The sequence below is a fragment of the Felis catus genome, chromosome C2 (assembly GCF_018350175.1).
Source record: "Felis catus isolate Fca126 chromosome C2, F.catus_Fca126_mat1.0, whole genome shotgun sequence".
NCBI classification, from domain to species: domain Eukaryota; kingdom Metazoa; phylum Chordata; class Mammalia; order Carnivora; family Felidae; genus Felis; species Felis catus.
Window position 1 is genome coordinate 59674436 of NC_058376.1, and position 19248 is coordinate 59693683.

The 19248-nt window shown below is 33.8% G+C and overlaps 1 protein-coding gene across 5 annotated transcripts in view; it reads right to left on the bottom strand.

The window, feature by feature from the left end:
• The window catches only part of CFAP44 (cilia and flagella associated protein 44), a 149772-nt gene that overhangs the window by 48256 nt on the left and 82268 nt on the right, over positions 1-19248 (bottom strand). For all 5 annotated transcript variants that reach the window (XM_019839725.3, XM_003991635.5, XM_023260139.2 and 2 more), the window contains 2 exons: positions 17662-17858; positions 15869-16043 (listed from right to left, as the gene is read on the bottom strand). In XM_019839725.3, the coding sequence (XP_019695284.2) occupies positions 15869-16043; positions 17662-17858 (372 nt within the window). The remainder of the gene's footprint in view (positions 1-15868; positions 16044-17661; positions 17859-19248) is intronic.

The window sequence follows — 19248 nt, forward strand, 5'->3', positions numbered from 1 at the left end:
CATTCAATGCAATCCCAATCAAAATTGCACCAGCATTCTTCTCGAAACTAGAACAAGCAATCCTAAAATTCATATGGAACCACAAAAGGCCCTGAATAGCCAAAGTAATTTTGAAGAAGAAGACCAAAGCAGGAGGCATCACAATCCCAGACTTTAGCCTCTACTACAAAGCTGTAATCATCAACACAGCATGGTATTGGCACAAAAACAGACACATAGACCAATGGAATAGAATAGAAACCCCAGAACTAGACCCACAAACGTATGGCCAACTCATCTTTAACAAAGCAGGAAAGAACATCCAATGGAAAAAAGACAGACTCTTTAACAAATGGTGCTGGGAGAACTGGACAGCAACATGCAGAAGATTGAAACTAGACCACTTTCTCACACCATTCACAAAAATAAACTCAAAATGGATAAAGGACCTGAATGTGAGATAGGAAACCATCAAAACCCTAGAGAAGAAAGCAGGAAAAGACCTCTCTGACCTCAGCCGTAGCAATTTCTTACTTGACACATCCCCAAAAGCAAGGGAATTAAAAGCAAAAATGAATTACTGGGACCTTATGAAGGTAAAAAGCTTCTGTACAGCAAAGGAAACAACCAACAAAACTAAAAGGCAACCAACGGAATGGGAAAAGATATTTGCAAATGACATATCGGACAAAGGGCTAGTATCCAAAATCTATAAAGAGCTCACCAAACTCCACACCCGAAAAACAAATAACCCAGTGAAGAAATGGGCAGAAGACATGAATAGACCCTTCTCTAAAGAAGACATCCGGATGGCCAACAGGCACATGAAAAGATGCTTAACGTCGCTCCTCGTCAGGGAAATACAAATCAAAACCACACTCAGGTATCACCTCACGCCAGTCAGAGTGGCCAAAATGAACAAATCAGGAGACTATAGATGCTGGAGAGGATGTGGAGAAATGGGAACCCTCTTGCACTGTTGGTGGGAATGCAAATTGGTGCATCCACTCTGGAAAACAGTGTGGAGGTTCCTCAGAAAATTAAAAATAGACCTACCCTATGACCCAGCAATAGCACTGCTAGGAATTTACCCAAGGGATACCGGAGTACTGATGCATAGGGGCACTTGTACCCCAATGTTTATAGCAGCACTCTGGACAATAGCCAAATTATGGGAAGAGCCTAAATGTCCATCAACTGACGAATGGATAAAGAAATTGTGGTTTATATACACAATGGAGTACTACATGGCAATGAGAAAGAATGAAATATGGTCCTTTGTAGCAACATGGATGGAACTGGAGAGTGTGATGCTAAGTGAAATAAGCCATACAGAGAAAGACAGATACCATATGTTTTCACTCTTAGGTGGATCCTGAGAAACTTACCAGAAGATCATGGGGGAGGGGAAGGAAAAAAAAAAAAGGAGGATAGAGTGGAAGAGAGCCAAAGCATAAGAGACTCTTAAAAACTGAGAACAAACTGAGGGTTGACGGGGGGTGGGAGGGAGGGGAGGGTAGGTGATGGGTATTGAGGAGGGCACCTTTGGGATGAGCACTGGGTGTTGTATGGAAACCAATTTGACAATAGGCTTCATATATATATAAAAAAAAGAAAATATTTTGGAATGAATAATGGTAAAGATACATTAGAACTTGCGAAATGTAGCTCAGTGTTTCATTTATACTTTAAATTTATACTTCCATTTATACTGTAAATGCTCATAATTATAAAAGAATTAAAGTATAAGATCAAAGCTTATAGCCTAAACTTTAAGAAGAATTAACTAAGCCCAAATTAATTAGAATAAAGGAAATGACATGGAAAGCTGACAAGCAATAGTTCTAAAATTCTATGACCAAAAGTTAGCTCCTTGAAAGGATTAATAAAATTGATAAATCTTTGGCTGGAATGACCAAGAAAAAGACAATACAAATTCATGAAATCAAGAATAAAACAGGGGACAACAGATACTAAAGAAACTAAAATAATAAGGCAACAGTATGAATTATTTTATGCCAAAAAATTTGATAACCTAGATGAAATTCACAAATTCCTTGAAAGACACAAATTACCTAAAGTGATCCAAGAGGTGAATAGCACTATAACAATGAAAAATTGGAATTTGCATTTATGAACTTCTCTTAAAGAATATTCCATGTCTAGATGCCTTCACTGATAAATTCTATCAAATATTTAAGAAATCAATCATATTAAGCCTACACAAAGTCTTCCAGAAAATAGAAGGAAAACTTCTCATCTCATTGTATGAAACCAGTATTATCCTGATAACAAACCAGAAAAGATATTACGTAACAATGAAACTAGAGACCAATATTCTTCATTTAAAAAGACACAAAAGCCCTTTAAAAATGCCAGCAAATCAAATGCATTTTGGAAAATATCAAAAGCCTATTTTCCTGTTTATTAAGGTATGATCAACACATAACATTGTATTAGTTTAGGGTGTACAATGTCATGATTTCATACATGTATCTATTACAAAATGTTTGCCACAGTAAGTTTAGTTAACAGTGATCCATACAGTTACAATTTTTTTTCTTGTGAAGAAAACTTTTTTTAAAATGTTTTTATTTATTTTTGAGACAGAGAGAGAGTGTGTGTGTGAGCAGAGGAGGGGCAGAGAGAGAGGGAGACACAGAATCTGAAACATCTCCACGCTCCGAGCTGACAGAACAGAGTCCGACTCGGGGCTCAAACTCACAAACCGTGAGATCACGACTTGAGCTGAAGTCAGATGCTTAACCAACTGAGCCACCCAGGCATCCCTTGTGATGAGAACTTTTAAGACCTACCTTCTTAGCAACTTTCAAATATACAATACACTATTGGTAACTATAGTCATCATATTGTAGACTACATCTCCAGAACTTATTTACCTTATAACTGGAAGTTTGTACCATTTGACTACCTTCATCCATTTCTCCATCCCCAACTCCCCACCTCTAGCAATCACCAATCTGTCCTGTTTCAATGAGTTCAGATTTGTTAGATTGAACATATAAGGAAGATCATACAGTTTTTATTTTCCTCTGACTTATTTCACTTAGTATATGCCCTCAAAGTCCATTTGTATCATTGGAAATGGAAGCATTTCTCTTTTTAAGGCTAAATAATACTCCATCGTATATATGTATCATAACTTCTTTATCCACTCAACCATTAATGGAGACTTAGGTTGTTTCCATTTCTCAACTATTGTTATTAATGCTTCAATAAACATGGTAGTGCAGATATCTCTTCAAAGTCCAATTTTCATTTTCTTTGGCTATATACCCAGAAGTGAGATTGCTGGACCATGTGGTAGTTTTATTTTTAATTGTTTTAGGAAATTCCATACTGTTTTCCATAGTGGCTGCACAAATTTATGTTTTCATCAACAGTGTACAAGGTTTCCTTTTCTCCACATTTTTGCCAATGCTTATCTCTTATCTTTTTGATAATAGGTATTCAACAGGTGTGAGGTCATATCTTGTTGTGATTTTGATTTGCATTTCCCTGATGATTAGTGATGTTCAGCACCTTTCCATGTATATGATGGCCTTTTGTAGGTCTCTTTTGAAAACTGTCCACATAAGTCCTCTGCCCACATTTAAATCTGTTTGGGTTTTGGGTGGGTTTTTGTTGTTGTTTTGTTTTGTTTGTTTGTTTTGTTGCTATTAAGTTGTAAGAGTTCTCTATATATTTTGGATATTAACCCCTTATCACATGTATGATTGTGAATACATTCCCTAAGTTGCCCTTTCATTTTTTTGATGGTTGCCTTCACTGTAGAGAAGCTTTTTAGTTTGATGTAGTTGCACTTATTTATTTTCATTTTTGTTGCCTTTGCTTTTGGTGTCAAACCTAAAAAATCATTGACAAGACCAATGTTGAGGGTCTTACCATCTAGACTTTCTTCTAGGAGTTTTATGGTTTCAGGTCTTACATTCAAGTTGTTAATTCATTTTTCATTGATTTTCACGTTATGGTGAGAGACACTGGTCCAGTGTTATTCTTTTGTATGTGGCAGTTCAGTTTTCCCAACACCATTTACTGGAAAGACTGTCCTTTCCCCATTAAATATTCTTGGTTCCTTGTCATAAACTGACCACATACAAATGGGTTTATTTCTGGTCTCTATTCTATTTAATTGAATGTCTGTTTTTATGCTGATGTCATACTGTTTTGATTGCTATAGCTCTGTAATATAGTTTGAAGTCAAGGAGTATATTTCTAGTTTTGTTTTTATTTCTCAAGATGGCTTTGGCTATTCAGGGTCTTTTGTGGTTCCGTGCAATATTTTAGGATTTCTTTTACTATTTCTCTGAAAATGCCTTTGGAATTTTGATAGTGATTGCTGAAGCTATAAATTCCTTTGGATAGTATGGACATTTTAACAATATTAAGATGCTTCATGCATGAAATATCTTTCCATTTATTTATGTCTTCAATTTCTTTCAAAGTGTACTGATATTTCATTTCCTTTGTTAAATTTATTCCTATGTATTTATTCTTTTTGATGCTATTGTGATGGAATTGTTTTCCTAATTTCTCTGAGAGTTCATTGTTAATGTATAGAAACACTGATTTTTATATATTTATTGTATCTTGCCACTTTACTGAATTCATTTATTAGTTCTAATGGTATTTTTGTGGAGTCTTTAGGAGATAGATAGATAGATAGATAGATAGATAGATAGATATAGACATAGATATATAGATATAAATATAGATATATAATGTCATCTGCAAATAGAAAGATGTACTTTTTCCTTCCTAATTTTGATTTTTTTCCCCTAACTGTTCTAACTAGGACTTATACTACTGTGTTAAAAACAAGTAGCAAGAGTGAACATCTTTGTTCCTGATTTCAGAGGGAAAGCTTTCAGATTTTTGCCATTGAGTATGATGTTAGCTGACAGCTTGTCATATTGTGGCCTTTATTATGCTGAGGTATATTTCTGCTATATCAAATTTGGTGAGAATTTTTATCATGAGTAGATGTTGAATTTTGTTAAATGCTTTTTCTCCATCTATTGAGATGATTACATGATTTTTGATGGCTTGCACAAGCACAAAGTTCTGAGAGACAACTGAGCTCAGGCCAGGTTGATATAGTCCAAGACGGCAATAGAGGAAGACCTTGAACCCATATCTTCCACAGACACACCAAATCTACACTTACATATAAAGCAATTCCTTCTGAAGAAGAACTGAGGACGCACGTAACAGCTTCTACACAATAAAAGATATACCACACAGAGAAGAGCAAGAGACATGAAGACACAGTAACAAAGGGAACTTTGCTTTGTTGAAGGTTAGTTGGCCATATAGTTGTGGTTTCATATCTGGGTTTTCTATTCTGTTCTATTTTTTGTGTGTGTGTGTGCCAGTACCATACTGTCTTGATCACTACAGCTTTGTAATATAACTTGAAGTCTGGAATTGTGATGCCTTCAGCTTTGCTTTTTTTTTTTTTTCCAAGATTGCTTTGGCTATTTGGGGTCTTTTGTGTTTCTATACAAATTTTAGAATCGTTCTAGCTCTGTGAAAAATGCTGGTGGTATTTTGGTAGAGATTGCATTAGAGGTGTAGATTGCTTTGGGTAGTGTGATAGTTTAACAATATATATTCTTCCAATCCATAAGTATGGAATGTTTTTCCATATCTTTGTGTCATCTTCAATTCCTTTTATCAATGTTTTTAGTTTTCAGAGTACAGATATTTTGCCTCTTTGGTTAGGTTTATTCCTAGGTATCTTATAGTTTTTAGTGCAATTGTGAATGGGACTAATTCCTTGATTTCTCTTTCTGCTGCTTCATTATTGGTATATAGAAACGAAACAGATTTCTGTACATTGATTTTTGATCCTGCAACTTTGCTAAATTCATATATTAGTTCTAGAAATTTTTAGGTAGAGTCTTTAGGGTTTTCTATACAGATTATCATGTCATCTGCAAATAGTGAAAGTATGACTTCTTCCTAGCCAATTTGGATGTCTTTTATTTCTTTGTGTTGTCTGACTGCTGTGGCTAGAAATTTGACAAAACAAACAAAACAAACATAGGTGGGAAAAAGAGGAAAACCAAGAAACAGACTCTTAACTATAGAGAACAAACTGATGGTTACCAGAGGGGAGGTGGGTGGAGGGATGTGTTAATTAGGTGATTGGGATTAAGGAGGGCATTAATGGTGATTAATGGGTTAATTAAGGAGGGCACTTGTTGTGATAAGTGCCAGGTGTTGTATGTAAATGTTGAATCACCATATTGTACACCTGAAACCAATATTACACTGTGTTAACCAGCTGGAATTTAAAGAAAAACTTGGAAGAAAATAAAAACTACTACAGGCTAATATCCCTGATGAACACAGATACAAAAATCCTCAAGTAAATATTAGCAAACTGAATTCAACAATACATTAAAAGGATATTCACCAAGATCAAGTAGGATTTATTTTGAGGATGCAAGGATGGTTCTATATTTACAAACTAATCAATGTCATTCACCACATTAACAAAATAAAGTATTAAAATCATATGATCATCTCAATAGGTACAGAAAAAGCATCTGACAAAATTCACTATCCACTCATGATAAGAACTCTAAACAAAGTGACTGTAGAGGGAACATACCTTTACATAATAAAGGTATATATGAAAAACACATGGCTAACATCATACTCAATGGTAAAAAACTGAGAGCTTTTCCTCCAGGATGAGGAACAAGAGAGAGAGATATCCCCTCTCAGCCCTTTTATTCAGCATAGTACTGGAAGTCCTAACCACAGCACTCATATAAGAAAAAAGAAAATGTATCCAAATTGGTAAGGAAGAAGCAAAACTGTCATTATTTGCAGATGATACATACTGTACATAGAAAACCCTCAAAGCTCCATCAAAAAACTATTAGAAGTAATAAGTGAATTTAATAAAGCCACAGGATACAAAATTAATATGGAGGAATTTGTTGCATTTTTATACATTAATAACAAATTATCAGAAAGAGAAATTATGAAAACACTCCATGAGGATGTAAATGAAAAGAATTATCATGCACTCTTGGTAAGAATGCAAATTGGTGCAACCACTGTGGAAAATAGTATGGATGTTCCTCAAAAAAAGTAGAAATACCTTATAATTAAATAATTCCACTACTGGGTATTTACCCAAAGAAAACAAGACACTAATTTAAAAAGATATAGGTGCCCCTAAATTTATTGCAGTATTATTTACAAAAAAAATTATGGCAGCAACCTAAGTGTCCATCCATAGATGATGGATTAATTAAGTGGTACCATATATATAAACACACACACACACACACACACACACACACACAACACACACACACACACCACATACAAGAGAATATTACTCAGCTATAAAAAAGAATGCGATCTTGCCATTTCCAACAACACAGATGGACCTAGAGGGTATTATGCTAAATGAAATAAGTCAGACAGAGAAAGACAGATATATGATTTCACTTCTATGTGGAATCTAAAAACCAAATGTACAAAAAACAACAAAAAAGCAAAAACAGGTCCATAAGTACAGAAAACAAACTATGGTTACCAGAGCAGACAGGGGTAGGGAACTGGGCAAATAGGTGAATGGGAGTGGTAGGTACAGGCTTGCAGTTATGGAATGTATAAGCTACAGGGATGAAAGTTACAACATGGGCAATACAGTCAATGGTGTTGTAATAGTGTATAGTGACAGATAGTAGCTACACCTATGAGCACTGCATAATGTATAGAGTTGTTGAATCGCTATGTTGTACACCGGAGTGTGTCAACCACGCTTCAGGTAAAAAATAAGGATTAAACAGAATTAGCATATCAGACCCAGCAAATCCACTCCTAGTATCTATCCAAGAGAATTGAAAACACATGTCTACACAAAAATTACACAAATGTTAACAGTAGCAATATTCATAATTGTGAAACGGTAGAAATAACCTAAATGTGTTTCCACTGATGAACTGATAAATATGACATGGATTGTTTATTATCATAAAAAGGAATGAAGTATTGAGGTACCTGCATGGTTCAGTCAGTTAAGTGTCTGACTCTTGATTGTTGGCTCAGGTCATGATCCGCAGTTTGAGAGTTCAAACCCTGCCTCAGGCTCTGTGCTGACAGCGTGGAGCCTGCTTGGGATTTTGTCTCCCTCTCTTTCTGCCCCTCTTCCCCGCTCTCTCTCTCAAAATAATAAACATTAAAAATATTATTAAAAAAGAGGAGTGAGGCATACATGTTACAACATGGATGAAATAAAAAGATGTACTAAGTGAAAAAAGCCAGTCACAAAGACCACAGAACCCATTATATATATATAATTTCCAGAATAGACAAATCTATAGAGACAAAAAGTAGTTGCTTAGGGCTAAGAATGGGAGTTTGTGAAAATGGAGAGTGAATGCTAATGAGTAGGGTTTTGTGGGGTGGGGGGCAGATAACGATATTAGAAAATAGTGATAATGGTTATGAAAATCTGAATATACAAAAAAACCACATTGAATTGGACAGGAAATGAGAAAATTGTATGATATGTAAATTACATCTCCATAAAGTTGCTATAAAAAATTAGGAAATACAGATAAGAAAAAAGAAAAAAAAACCTGTAAGGTCCATAATTCTATCACTCCCAAATTATACTGTTGCCCTATGTGCTTTTTCATTAATAATATAGTGTAAACATCTTTCCATGTCAATTAACCCACCTCAACATAAAACAAAAGAGAGAGAGAGAGAGATTGAGTCTAGACCAGAGTGAACATCTCCTACATGAGAACACATTCCATAAAGACTGGGAGAGATGGCTGTTTTATTTAATGTGCAGAAACCAACACATGGAGTCAAGGACAATGAAGAAACAGAAAAATATGTTCCAAAACAAAAGAACAAGATAAAACTCTAGAAAAAGACCTTAATGAAATAGAGAAAAGTGATTTACCTGATAAAGAGTTTAATATAATGTTTATAAAGACACTCACCGAGGTCGGGAAAACAACGTATAAACAAAGTGAATATTACAGCAAAGTGATAGAAAATATAAGAAAGCACCAAATAGAAAACATGGAGGTGAAGAATACAATAATTGAACTGAAATGTTTACAAATGGTGTTCAACACCAAACTAGATCAAGCAAGAAGAAAAGATTGATAAAGTCAAAAACAGACCAGTGGAATTCATCTAATCAGAGGAGCAAAAGAAAAAAGAATTAAAAAGAGTAAAGATAAGGGACTTATGAGACATCATCAAACAAATTAATATGCACATTATAGGGGTCCCAAAAAGAGAAAGGTGAGCAGAAGTCTTATTCAAAGAAAGAATGGCTGAGGGGTGCCTGGGTGGCTCAGGCAGTTGAGCATCCAGCTTCAGCTCAGGTCATGATCTCACAGTTCATGGTTTGGAGCCCTGCATCAGGCTCTACACTGGCAGTGAGGTGCCTACTTGTGATTCTCTCTCTCTCTCCCTCTCTCTGCCCCTCCCTGACTTGTGCTCTTTCTCAAAATAAATCAATACACTTTAAAAATTAAAAAGAAAGAAAGAATGGCTGAAAAATTCTTTAACCTGGGGAAAGAAATAGACTTCCAGATCCAGGATGCCCAGAAAGTTTAAAACAAATAAATCCAAAAAGACGCATGCCAAAACACAGTATAATAAATTGTCAAAAATTAAAGACAAGGAGAAAATCTTTTTAAAAACAGCAAGAGAAATACAAATTTTTACATATAAAGGAAGCTCTATAAGACTATAAGCAGATTTTTTAGCAGAAACTTTGTAGGCCAGAAGGGAGTGGCAGGATAAATTCAAGATGCTAAAAGAAAAAGACTGTCAACCAAAAATAACCTAACAAGCAAAGTTATCCTTCAGCATTGGGGAAATAGAGTTTTTCAGACAAAGAAATGTTGAAGAAGTTCATCACCACTAGCCCAACCTTTTAAGAAATGCTAAAGGCATTTCTTCTACCTGAAGTAGAAGGACACTAACTAGTAATAGGAAAACATATATAAGTATAAATTTCATTGATAAAGGCAGTTATATAGTTAAATTCAGAACTTTAATGTTTTAATGGTGGTAGGTAAATCATTTATCAATTTAGTATAAAGGTTAAAAGACAAAAAATATTTAAAAATAACAATAACTACAATGATTTGTTAATGGATATATAGGGTAAAGATGTGAACTGTGGTATTAAAAACAAAGTGTTGGGGGTGTTAAACATACAGTTTTAACATGTGTTCAAAGTTGTTATCAGGTTAAAATACACCAATATGTTTTATGTTAAGTCTCACAGTAACCACAAAGCAAAAACCTATAATCGATACAAACAACATAAAGAGAAGGTATCCAAGCATACAACAACAGTGAGGTCATCCAGGCAAAAAAATCAATAAGGAAATATGGGACTTAAATGACATGTTAGACCAGATGGACTTAACACATACTTACAGACATTCTATTCAATAGTAGCAGAATACACACTCTTAAATGCACATGCAACATTCCCTAGGATAAATCATATTAGGCCACAAAACAAGTCTTAATTTAAGAAACCTAAAATCATATCAAATATCTTATCTAACCACAACGGTATAAATTAGAAATCAATTACAAGAAGGAAACTTTAGAATTCATAAATATCTGGAGATTAAACAATGCACTCCGAACAACCAAAGAAAACATCAAAAGAGAAATCAAAAATGCCTTGTAATAAGTGAAAATAGAAATACAACATACCTAAACTTACAGGATTCAAGAAGAGCAGTTCTAACAAGGAAGTTTATAGTGATAAATGCATACATCAAGAAACAAGAGAAATCTTAAATAACCAATTTAACCTTATACCTCAAGAAACTAGAAAAACAAAGCACAAAGTGAATGGAAAGAAGGAAATAACAAAACTCAGAGCAGAAATAAATGACATGAGATTTAAGAGATAGAAGGAGAGATCAATGAAACTAAGAGTGGGGTATTTTTTAAGATATAAAAAAATTGACTTTTAGCTGGACTCATCAAAGAAAGAACTTAAATAAAATCAGAAATCAAGAAGGAGATATTACAACTGATACCACAGAAACACAAAGGATCCTAAGAGACTACTATGAATAATTATACACCACCAAACTGGACCACCTAAAGAAATGAATAAGTTCCTAAAAATATACAACCTATCAAGACCAAATCATGAAGAAACAGAAAACCTGAGCAGATCAATTACTAGTAAGAAGATTGAATCAGTAATCAAAAACCTCCCCACAAGCAAAAGCCCAGGACCATATGGCTTCAATGATGAGTTCTGTCAAATATTTAAAGAATTAATAAAAATTCTGCTCAAACTCTTCCAAAAATAAGAAAAGAGGAGGGAAGAGTTACAATTTTTTTTTATGAGGCCAGCATTACCCTGATACCAAAACCAGACAAGAATACTACAAAAAAAAAAAAAAAAAATTCCAACAATATTTTTAAAAGGAGAATACACCATGATCAAGTGAAATTTATCCTAGGAATGCTGATTTAACATTTGATATCAGTAACAGTGATTCACAATATTAAAGAATAAAAATTTTAAAGCATATGATCATCTCAGTATGCATATAAGAATTATTTGATAAAATTCAATACTTATCCTTGATAAAAATAATAAATTAATTTTTTTCGATAAACTAAGAACAAAAGGGAATTTCATCAATCTGACACTGTGCTTCTAAAGAGCTGATATCACATTTCATAAAGAAAGACTTAATGTTTCTCCTTAGATTAGAAAAAAGACAAGCATGTTTTTACCCCACCATTTTTATTGTATGCATTGCACAATATCTTTGTACATATGCATTTTAGTGCATATCCTAGACAGCACAATGAGTCAAAAAATAAAAGACAGAGATTGGAAAGGAAGAATCTGTTTTACTCACATACAACATGACCATGTTCATAAGAAAGAAAAAAGTTACTAGACCTAGTAAATGAGTTTAGCAAGATCACTGGATTAGGATAAATATAATAAAATCAGTGGAAAGAATTTCCACCTCTAGGAAGATGGAATATACTTACATATTCTTATTTTTCCAGGCAAGTGCAGATAAAACCCCTAAACATTATACTTAAAAGATAAGAAGTTTCTGAAAAGTGAAAAGAAGATAGACTACAAAGAACCTTAGGACCCAAGAAGTATATGATGGTAAGATCTCTAGACTTTCTTTTTGCCTTATATATCTCAACTTGGAGCTAAAGAAAATAGCAACTAGAAACACCATGGGGTTTAGACAATAAAAGCCCAACAAAATCTTGCTCTTCCTAGCTACAGGATCAATAAAAGAAAAGAATAGTAAGACCGAAAACTTTTAGATAATAAATGCTCTGAACTCTAGCCACACAGCACACATACACACAAATGTGGCCTACCTCCGCCCTGCCAGCAAATGTCAAGTGGGGACTCTACACTTTTACCACCACCAGGTTTTAACAAGGCAACACAACCCCTACAGGGATGGTGTTAAAGGTGAGCCCTGGGAACAGGACTTCATCTCATTATGAATATAGAATATATCCTGCTAAAGTCAGAGAAAGCCAGCTAAAACCCAATGTATAAATAAGATTCAGAGTCTCATAACATAATACCCCAAATGTCCATATTATAATAAAAAATCATTTGTCATACAAAGAATCAGGATTATCTTAACTTGAATAAGAAAAGACAATTACTAGTTGCCAACCCCAACATGATAGAGATGTTAGAATAATCTGGCAAGGATTTTAAAGCAGCCATCATAAAGTGCTTCAACAAGTGACTAGGAAGATGCTTGAAACAGATGAAAAAATAGAGTCTCAGAAAGAAATGAAAGACACAAGGAAAAACTAAATAGAAATTTTAGAACTGAAAAGTACAGTAACCAAATAAAACTTAATGAATGGGCTCAACACCAGAATGAAGGATACAGAGGAAAGTATCAATGAATTTGAAGATACAACAACAGAAATTACTCAATCTGAACCCCCCCCCCCCAAAGACACTACAAACAAATAAACAACAAAAATTAAAAAGAGAAAAGCACACAAAGCCTCAGGGATCTAACATTTGTGATATTGAAATCCAAGAAAGGAAAGAAAAAGAGGACAGGGCTTCAAAAATCTGTGAAATAATAGATGAAAACTTTCCAAATTTGGTCAGAGATACAAGCATACAGATTCAAGATGTTTTAATGAATCCCAAAAAGGATAAATTAAAAGATGTACCAAGACACATAATGGTCAAACTTCTGAAAACTAAGGACAAAAAAAAAAAAAAAAAAAACCTTGAAAGCAAAAAGAGAAAAATAATACCTTATATGAAGGGGGGAAACAATTTGAATGACAGAAGATTGATCATAAGAAACCATGGAGGCCAGGCCGACAGAAAGAAGCACAACACTTTTTGCATGTTGAAAAGAACTGTCAACACAGAATTTTATGTCTAGTAAGAATATCCTTCCAGAATGAAGACGAAATCAAGCTATTCACAGATGAAGAAAAACTAAGAAATTGTCACTGGCATACCAACCCTAAAAGAATGACTAAAGGAAGTTTTCTAACCATAAATGAAATGATAGAAGAGGGAACTCTGGAACATGAAGAAGGAAGAGATTAAAATGTTAATGGTGAAAATATTGGCAAAAACATTTTACATCTACTATTGTCTATGTTATGTTTAATGTTTAAAAAACCATGACATTGTCTGATGTAGTGCTAAAATGTGTGAGAAAATATTTATACAATTATATTATAAACAAAGGAAACAAGTAGCAATGGGAGGTGTAACGAGACATAAATGCAGGTAAGGTTTCTACATTTCATTCAAGCTGGTAAAATGTCAACTTGTGGACTGTGTTGTGTGTGCATAATGTAATACCTAGAGTAAATGCTAAAAAGCTGTACAAGTGATATTCTCAAAAACACTATAATCACTTTGAAACTCTAAAATATTCAAGTAAACCACAGGAAAGCATGAAAAAGAAAACAGAAAACCAAAAAACAGAGAACAGAAAACAAAATATAAAATAGCAGATATAAGCCTGAAATATCAATACTAACATGTGTAAATATATAAGTAAATACATGTGTAAATCATATAAGTGTAAGTGGCTAAATACACCAATTGAAGAACTGAGATTAGCTGAGTAGGTTAAAAAAACATAACTCTACTATATAATGCCAATAAAACACCAACTTCAAACCTAATAATATAAGTAGGCTGAAGAGCATGAAAACCGTTCGAATACTGAATTCTTTCCCCCTAAGATCGGATACAAGTTATAGATGCCAGCTTTCCCTGTTTCAGCATTATACCGGAAATTCTAATGAGTCCAACAAGAAAATAAAGGGAAATAAGGCAAACAAATTAGATTAGAAATAAAATTGTTCTTATTAAGAGATGACAAGATTGTCTACACAGAAAATCCTAAGGAACCTACCAAAAAACTCTCAGAGTATGACACTTCAGCAAGGTCACAGGATACCAGATAAACACACAAAAATCCATTGTATACTAGCAATGAACATGCTTTGAATAACAAAGCACAATATCATTTACAATTGCCAAAAGAGTAAACTGTTTATGTCTAATTCTAACAAAATATGTGTAGGACTGCAAACAAAACACTGATGTAAGAAATTCAAAGAAGATCTAAATAAATGGAGAATCATACCAGGTCCATGGATTAGAAGACTCAACATAATAAATGCATCAGTTCCACCCCCCAAACTGATAACACAGGTTAACAATTTCTATCATAATTCCAGCAAGACTTTATTTGTAAATACAGACAAGATTATTCTAAAATTTATATAAAAGGCAAAGTAACTAGAATAGTTAAAACAATTGAGAGGACCAATTTTAGGACCTATTACATAGCTACAGTAATCAAGACAGTGTGTTATTGGCAAAGGGATCAATGACACATAATAGTCAAATTATGAACCCAGAAGTAGACCTACACAAAATGCCCAGCTGATTTTTGACAAAGGTGCAAAATTGCAAAACAAATTCAATGGAGGAGAAAGAGAGACTTTTCAACAAATGGTGCTAGGGAAATTGCACATCCACAGGCAAAACAAACAAAAACCTAAAGCTCATATCTTATACAAAAATGAACACCAAATGGATCATAGACTTAAATGTAAAATGTAAAATTATAAAACTTTTAGACAAATAGGAGAAAATCGTTGGGAACTAGGCCTAGGCAGAGTTCTTAGACTTGACACCAAAAACAAGATTCATAGAAGGAAAAATTAATAAATTGGCTTTAAAAAGATAAAAACTTTTGCTCTGCAAAAGACCATGTTAAAGGAATGAAAAGACAAGCTACACCCTGGGAGAAAATATTTGAAAACCACGTAACCAACCAAGGACTGATATCTAGAATATATGAAGAACTCTCAAAACTTAACAGTAAAATAGTAAACAATCTTACTTGAATATGGGCAAAAGACATGAAGAGATATTTCATCAAAAATATATGTAGGTGGCAAAAAAAAATGTAAAAAATGTGCTTGTTAAATAAAAGTACTTCATGCCAGAGTTTTTTTAAAGTCAACTTAAGATGACTAGACATCTAAAAATGAAAGCTAAAAACTATATGTTAGAAGAACATAAGGAAAAATAACTTGTTGGGATTGAAAAGAATTCCTCAATCCTTAAAAAAAATCCCTGAGTGTATTCACAAAATGGAATTCCTGGACCCCAAGCCCTAGGAATCATAGAAGTTCCACCAAGGTATCACCACTCTGAAAAATCCAGCTGATCTGTCTTCAATATCTCCATCTCTGTTTCTATTCAAAAATATTTTGGAACTCATATTAAAATGAAAGAGTTTAGGGGAAAAAAAAGAAAACTTACAGTTCCTCCCATTCCTTTCTTCGCTGCTGAATCTTAAATTGGGCCCTTTCAGCTTTTAATATAAGTTTCCTCGTTTTCTCAATTTGATTTTCCACCATAATTTCACTTAGGGTTTTAGGCCGAAATTTCTTCCCTTTGTCTATAATTGATTCTTCTGGTACATTAATACTCTCACCTGTACAGAGAGTCAACATTTTTCTTTTATTTGTTTTCAATTTTTTTGAAACATCAAAATGAAATTCTCAAATATGTTTTAAACCTGCCACATTAAAACAAACAGAATACACTGAATCTGTAAATCACATTATTTGTTAAACAACTACCATGAATTCAATCCCATAATATGTATTTTAGAATATCAAAATAAAGAGATATGTCACGATATTTGCTGTAATGTACATTACTGAAAAGTTGGAAAGATAAGACATATATCAAATAATTTGAAAACAAGGTAAATAACGAGGGGGCACTGATAGACATACTGGGAAGTTGGGTAGGAACGCTTGTGATATGGTGGGAGAAGGAGGAATCAGCGAGTCCTATTTGACATATGTAATTTGAGGTGACCTATAGTGATTACAGTGGTCTGTGGCCAATTAAAAAAGTAGTCAGGAACACACAATCAAACCTATGATTTAAAAATTTTTAAATTAAATATCTACTGAGGCAATTTCTTAATTCATGTTCAAGCTATGGAGAAATATACTCTAGAGATACTTTGGGGGGAAAGTTAAATAATAATATGGGATAGTCATATAGTTTTAACTCACCATTTCACTTTTCATATTTCAAATATACGGTAATATGGAAAAGGAAGAGTTTAATGTGGCTTGGGTGGTCATGGAAAGACTTTATAACAAAAGTATAATTCAATCTGGAATCTCTAAAAACTGGTAGAATTCAGAGAAGAGAGGAGTGAATTGGTCATTCCAGTCAGAGCCTGGGTCTAAAAGTATCTGGCATATTTAGGGAGCATTAAGCAAGACAATAGGCTAAAAACACCAGTAGAACAGTATGAAAATGCACTAGGAAACAGAATTTGTAGGAAACAGAATAGGAATATACTGTGGAAGGATTAAATACCAGGATAATGATTTCAGAATTTATCCCAGAGGCAGAAAGGAGCCAGTAACGTTTTCTCAATAAAGAGGATAAACAGCATTAATGTCAGTACCGTATCATGGGCACTAGTTGCAGTGCCTTTTATTTATTTTTGACTGGGCTCTACAAGTCATTCCCAGAATTCTTGTCTTCCTCTTACTTATCTGCAGTCACCCTGAGGGCAGTTACAACAGGCAGGCCACAGAGATTAAGCGCATTTCACACCTGAATTTTCAGCTCGTCATTCTGTTTAAAGCATAAGCACTTAGAAGCTGGTTTGAAATGCTCTACCCCCACTCTCTGGGATGGAGCCCAAGAATCTGTAAAGAAACACTGCCTAGAAACCAGCAACTGGGGAAATCTTAGATTTAAGAAGAGTTAAAAGCGGGAAGTAAGAAATTAGCAGCATTAGGTATTCTTTACCCACTTCAGTCACATAACCAGGGTGGGTTTTCCTTAGCAGCCTGCATCAAAGACCTGGTGTGAAGCATTTGCTGGAGGAACATGGCCTCTCATTCTCAGCCAAACCACTCACATCTAGCTCTCTTGATTATTATCCAAGGGAATAAGGAAAGGGAAATAACAGAGTGAGCTCAAGTCACCAGAAAGGGTTTGAAAGTTCTGCCCATAAAAAGATTATTCAGTTTTGAAATCTTAATAAAGATTCAAAGACTTTCTGTCATTTAAGCTACCTGTATCTTTCTGGCTATCCTTTCTTCCAGCTCCCTCTTTTTCAAATCTCTCCAATTTGCTTGTTCTTCTTTCTGATTGACTTGGTCGTTTGGACTTGGAGTACTTAGAGGGCTTCACAAGCCTATAGGAGGATATCTTGTGATCACTTTGTATGGCGTGAACCACAATTGTATCACTTTCCAATGAATCACGAAATCTGAAAAAAAAAATAGAACAAGTATTTGCGATCATAGCCATTTTAATCATTTAATTATACCATTTTAATCATTCTGCATGATTAAGTAATAAAATAGGACCACAATAACTATGCTTATAAATGATACTATATTGTGTGGATCCAAAGTTGGAAAAATGCATTAACCAACAAGAATGTGATAGAAGTTGCATAGGACTTTGTTAAAGAGCAAGTAGAATTTTCTAATTAAAATATTAAACAACTCATTATTAATCAGTATATAATACCATTGTTTGGCTAATATGTAGAAAAACAAAAATTTTTTGTAATTTAATGGTAATTAATGGTAATGGTAATTTAATGGTAAATGTAATTTACTGGTAATTTAATGGTAAATGGATCTTAAACTGTAAGAAAATATACTCTACTGCCTGTTATCTCATGAGATATCTATTATCATATGTATACATATATATCTCACATATGTTACCCTATTTGCTTCTATAAAAAATATTAAACTCAAATTCATACTACTCTCCAGTTCACTTTTCTTTTATAGCCCAAAGATATTTGTTCTTTATCAATTAATCCTTAATTCTTGCTATGTTTTTGTCACTGGTTCATAATTATTTTCCAATCTTTTAATTTCAGAATTTAACTTATGTATATAGTAATTATTCCTAGTTTATCTTTCTTACTATTTTTCTAATTCAATCCTTTAACTCTATTTCTTCTTTTAAAATGGCTTACTATTTCTGATTTTCCCTTTTCCCTCATAGCATAGTACCTTTCTCATCACTATAAAACTTTATTTTCTTGCCCACTGGAGTTTTACTCTTTAAATTTTAGTCTTTTCATGAGACACAGATAACATGAAGGAAAAATATGCATGGTTTTGATCCCATAAAAATATAAAACTTATGCACAGTTAGAAAAATGTGAACAAAGTTTAAGGCAAATGGCATCGGAGGATAAAGCATTTGCAATATGTATAAAAGAAAAATACAGAAGTAGTGAATCAAATTAAGAAGAAAATCAGAACTCAAAGGAAAATCAACAAGGAATCTTCCTCCGAAGATTAAATATAAATGAACTATAAACATACGAAAAGAAAGGTTCAGAAGACTAATCCTTTGAAGAACATCAGTGTATGAAACGAAGTGCTTAACTTCACCAATAATCAGAAAAAATGCAAATGATTTAACCGAGAGTTATCACATTTGCTCTATTAGATTGGTGAAGATGAAAACACTGGTACTACCCAGTGTTACTCAGTGGTACCACTTTATTCTCTCCCCTAATCCCATCAGATATCTAGATAATGTGTTTCCTTCCATTTGTTTGTTGAAGATGCAAAGCTCAGGAAGGAGGATGCAGCCTGGAAGGGAAGGGAAAGCCAGGAATTAAGGAA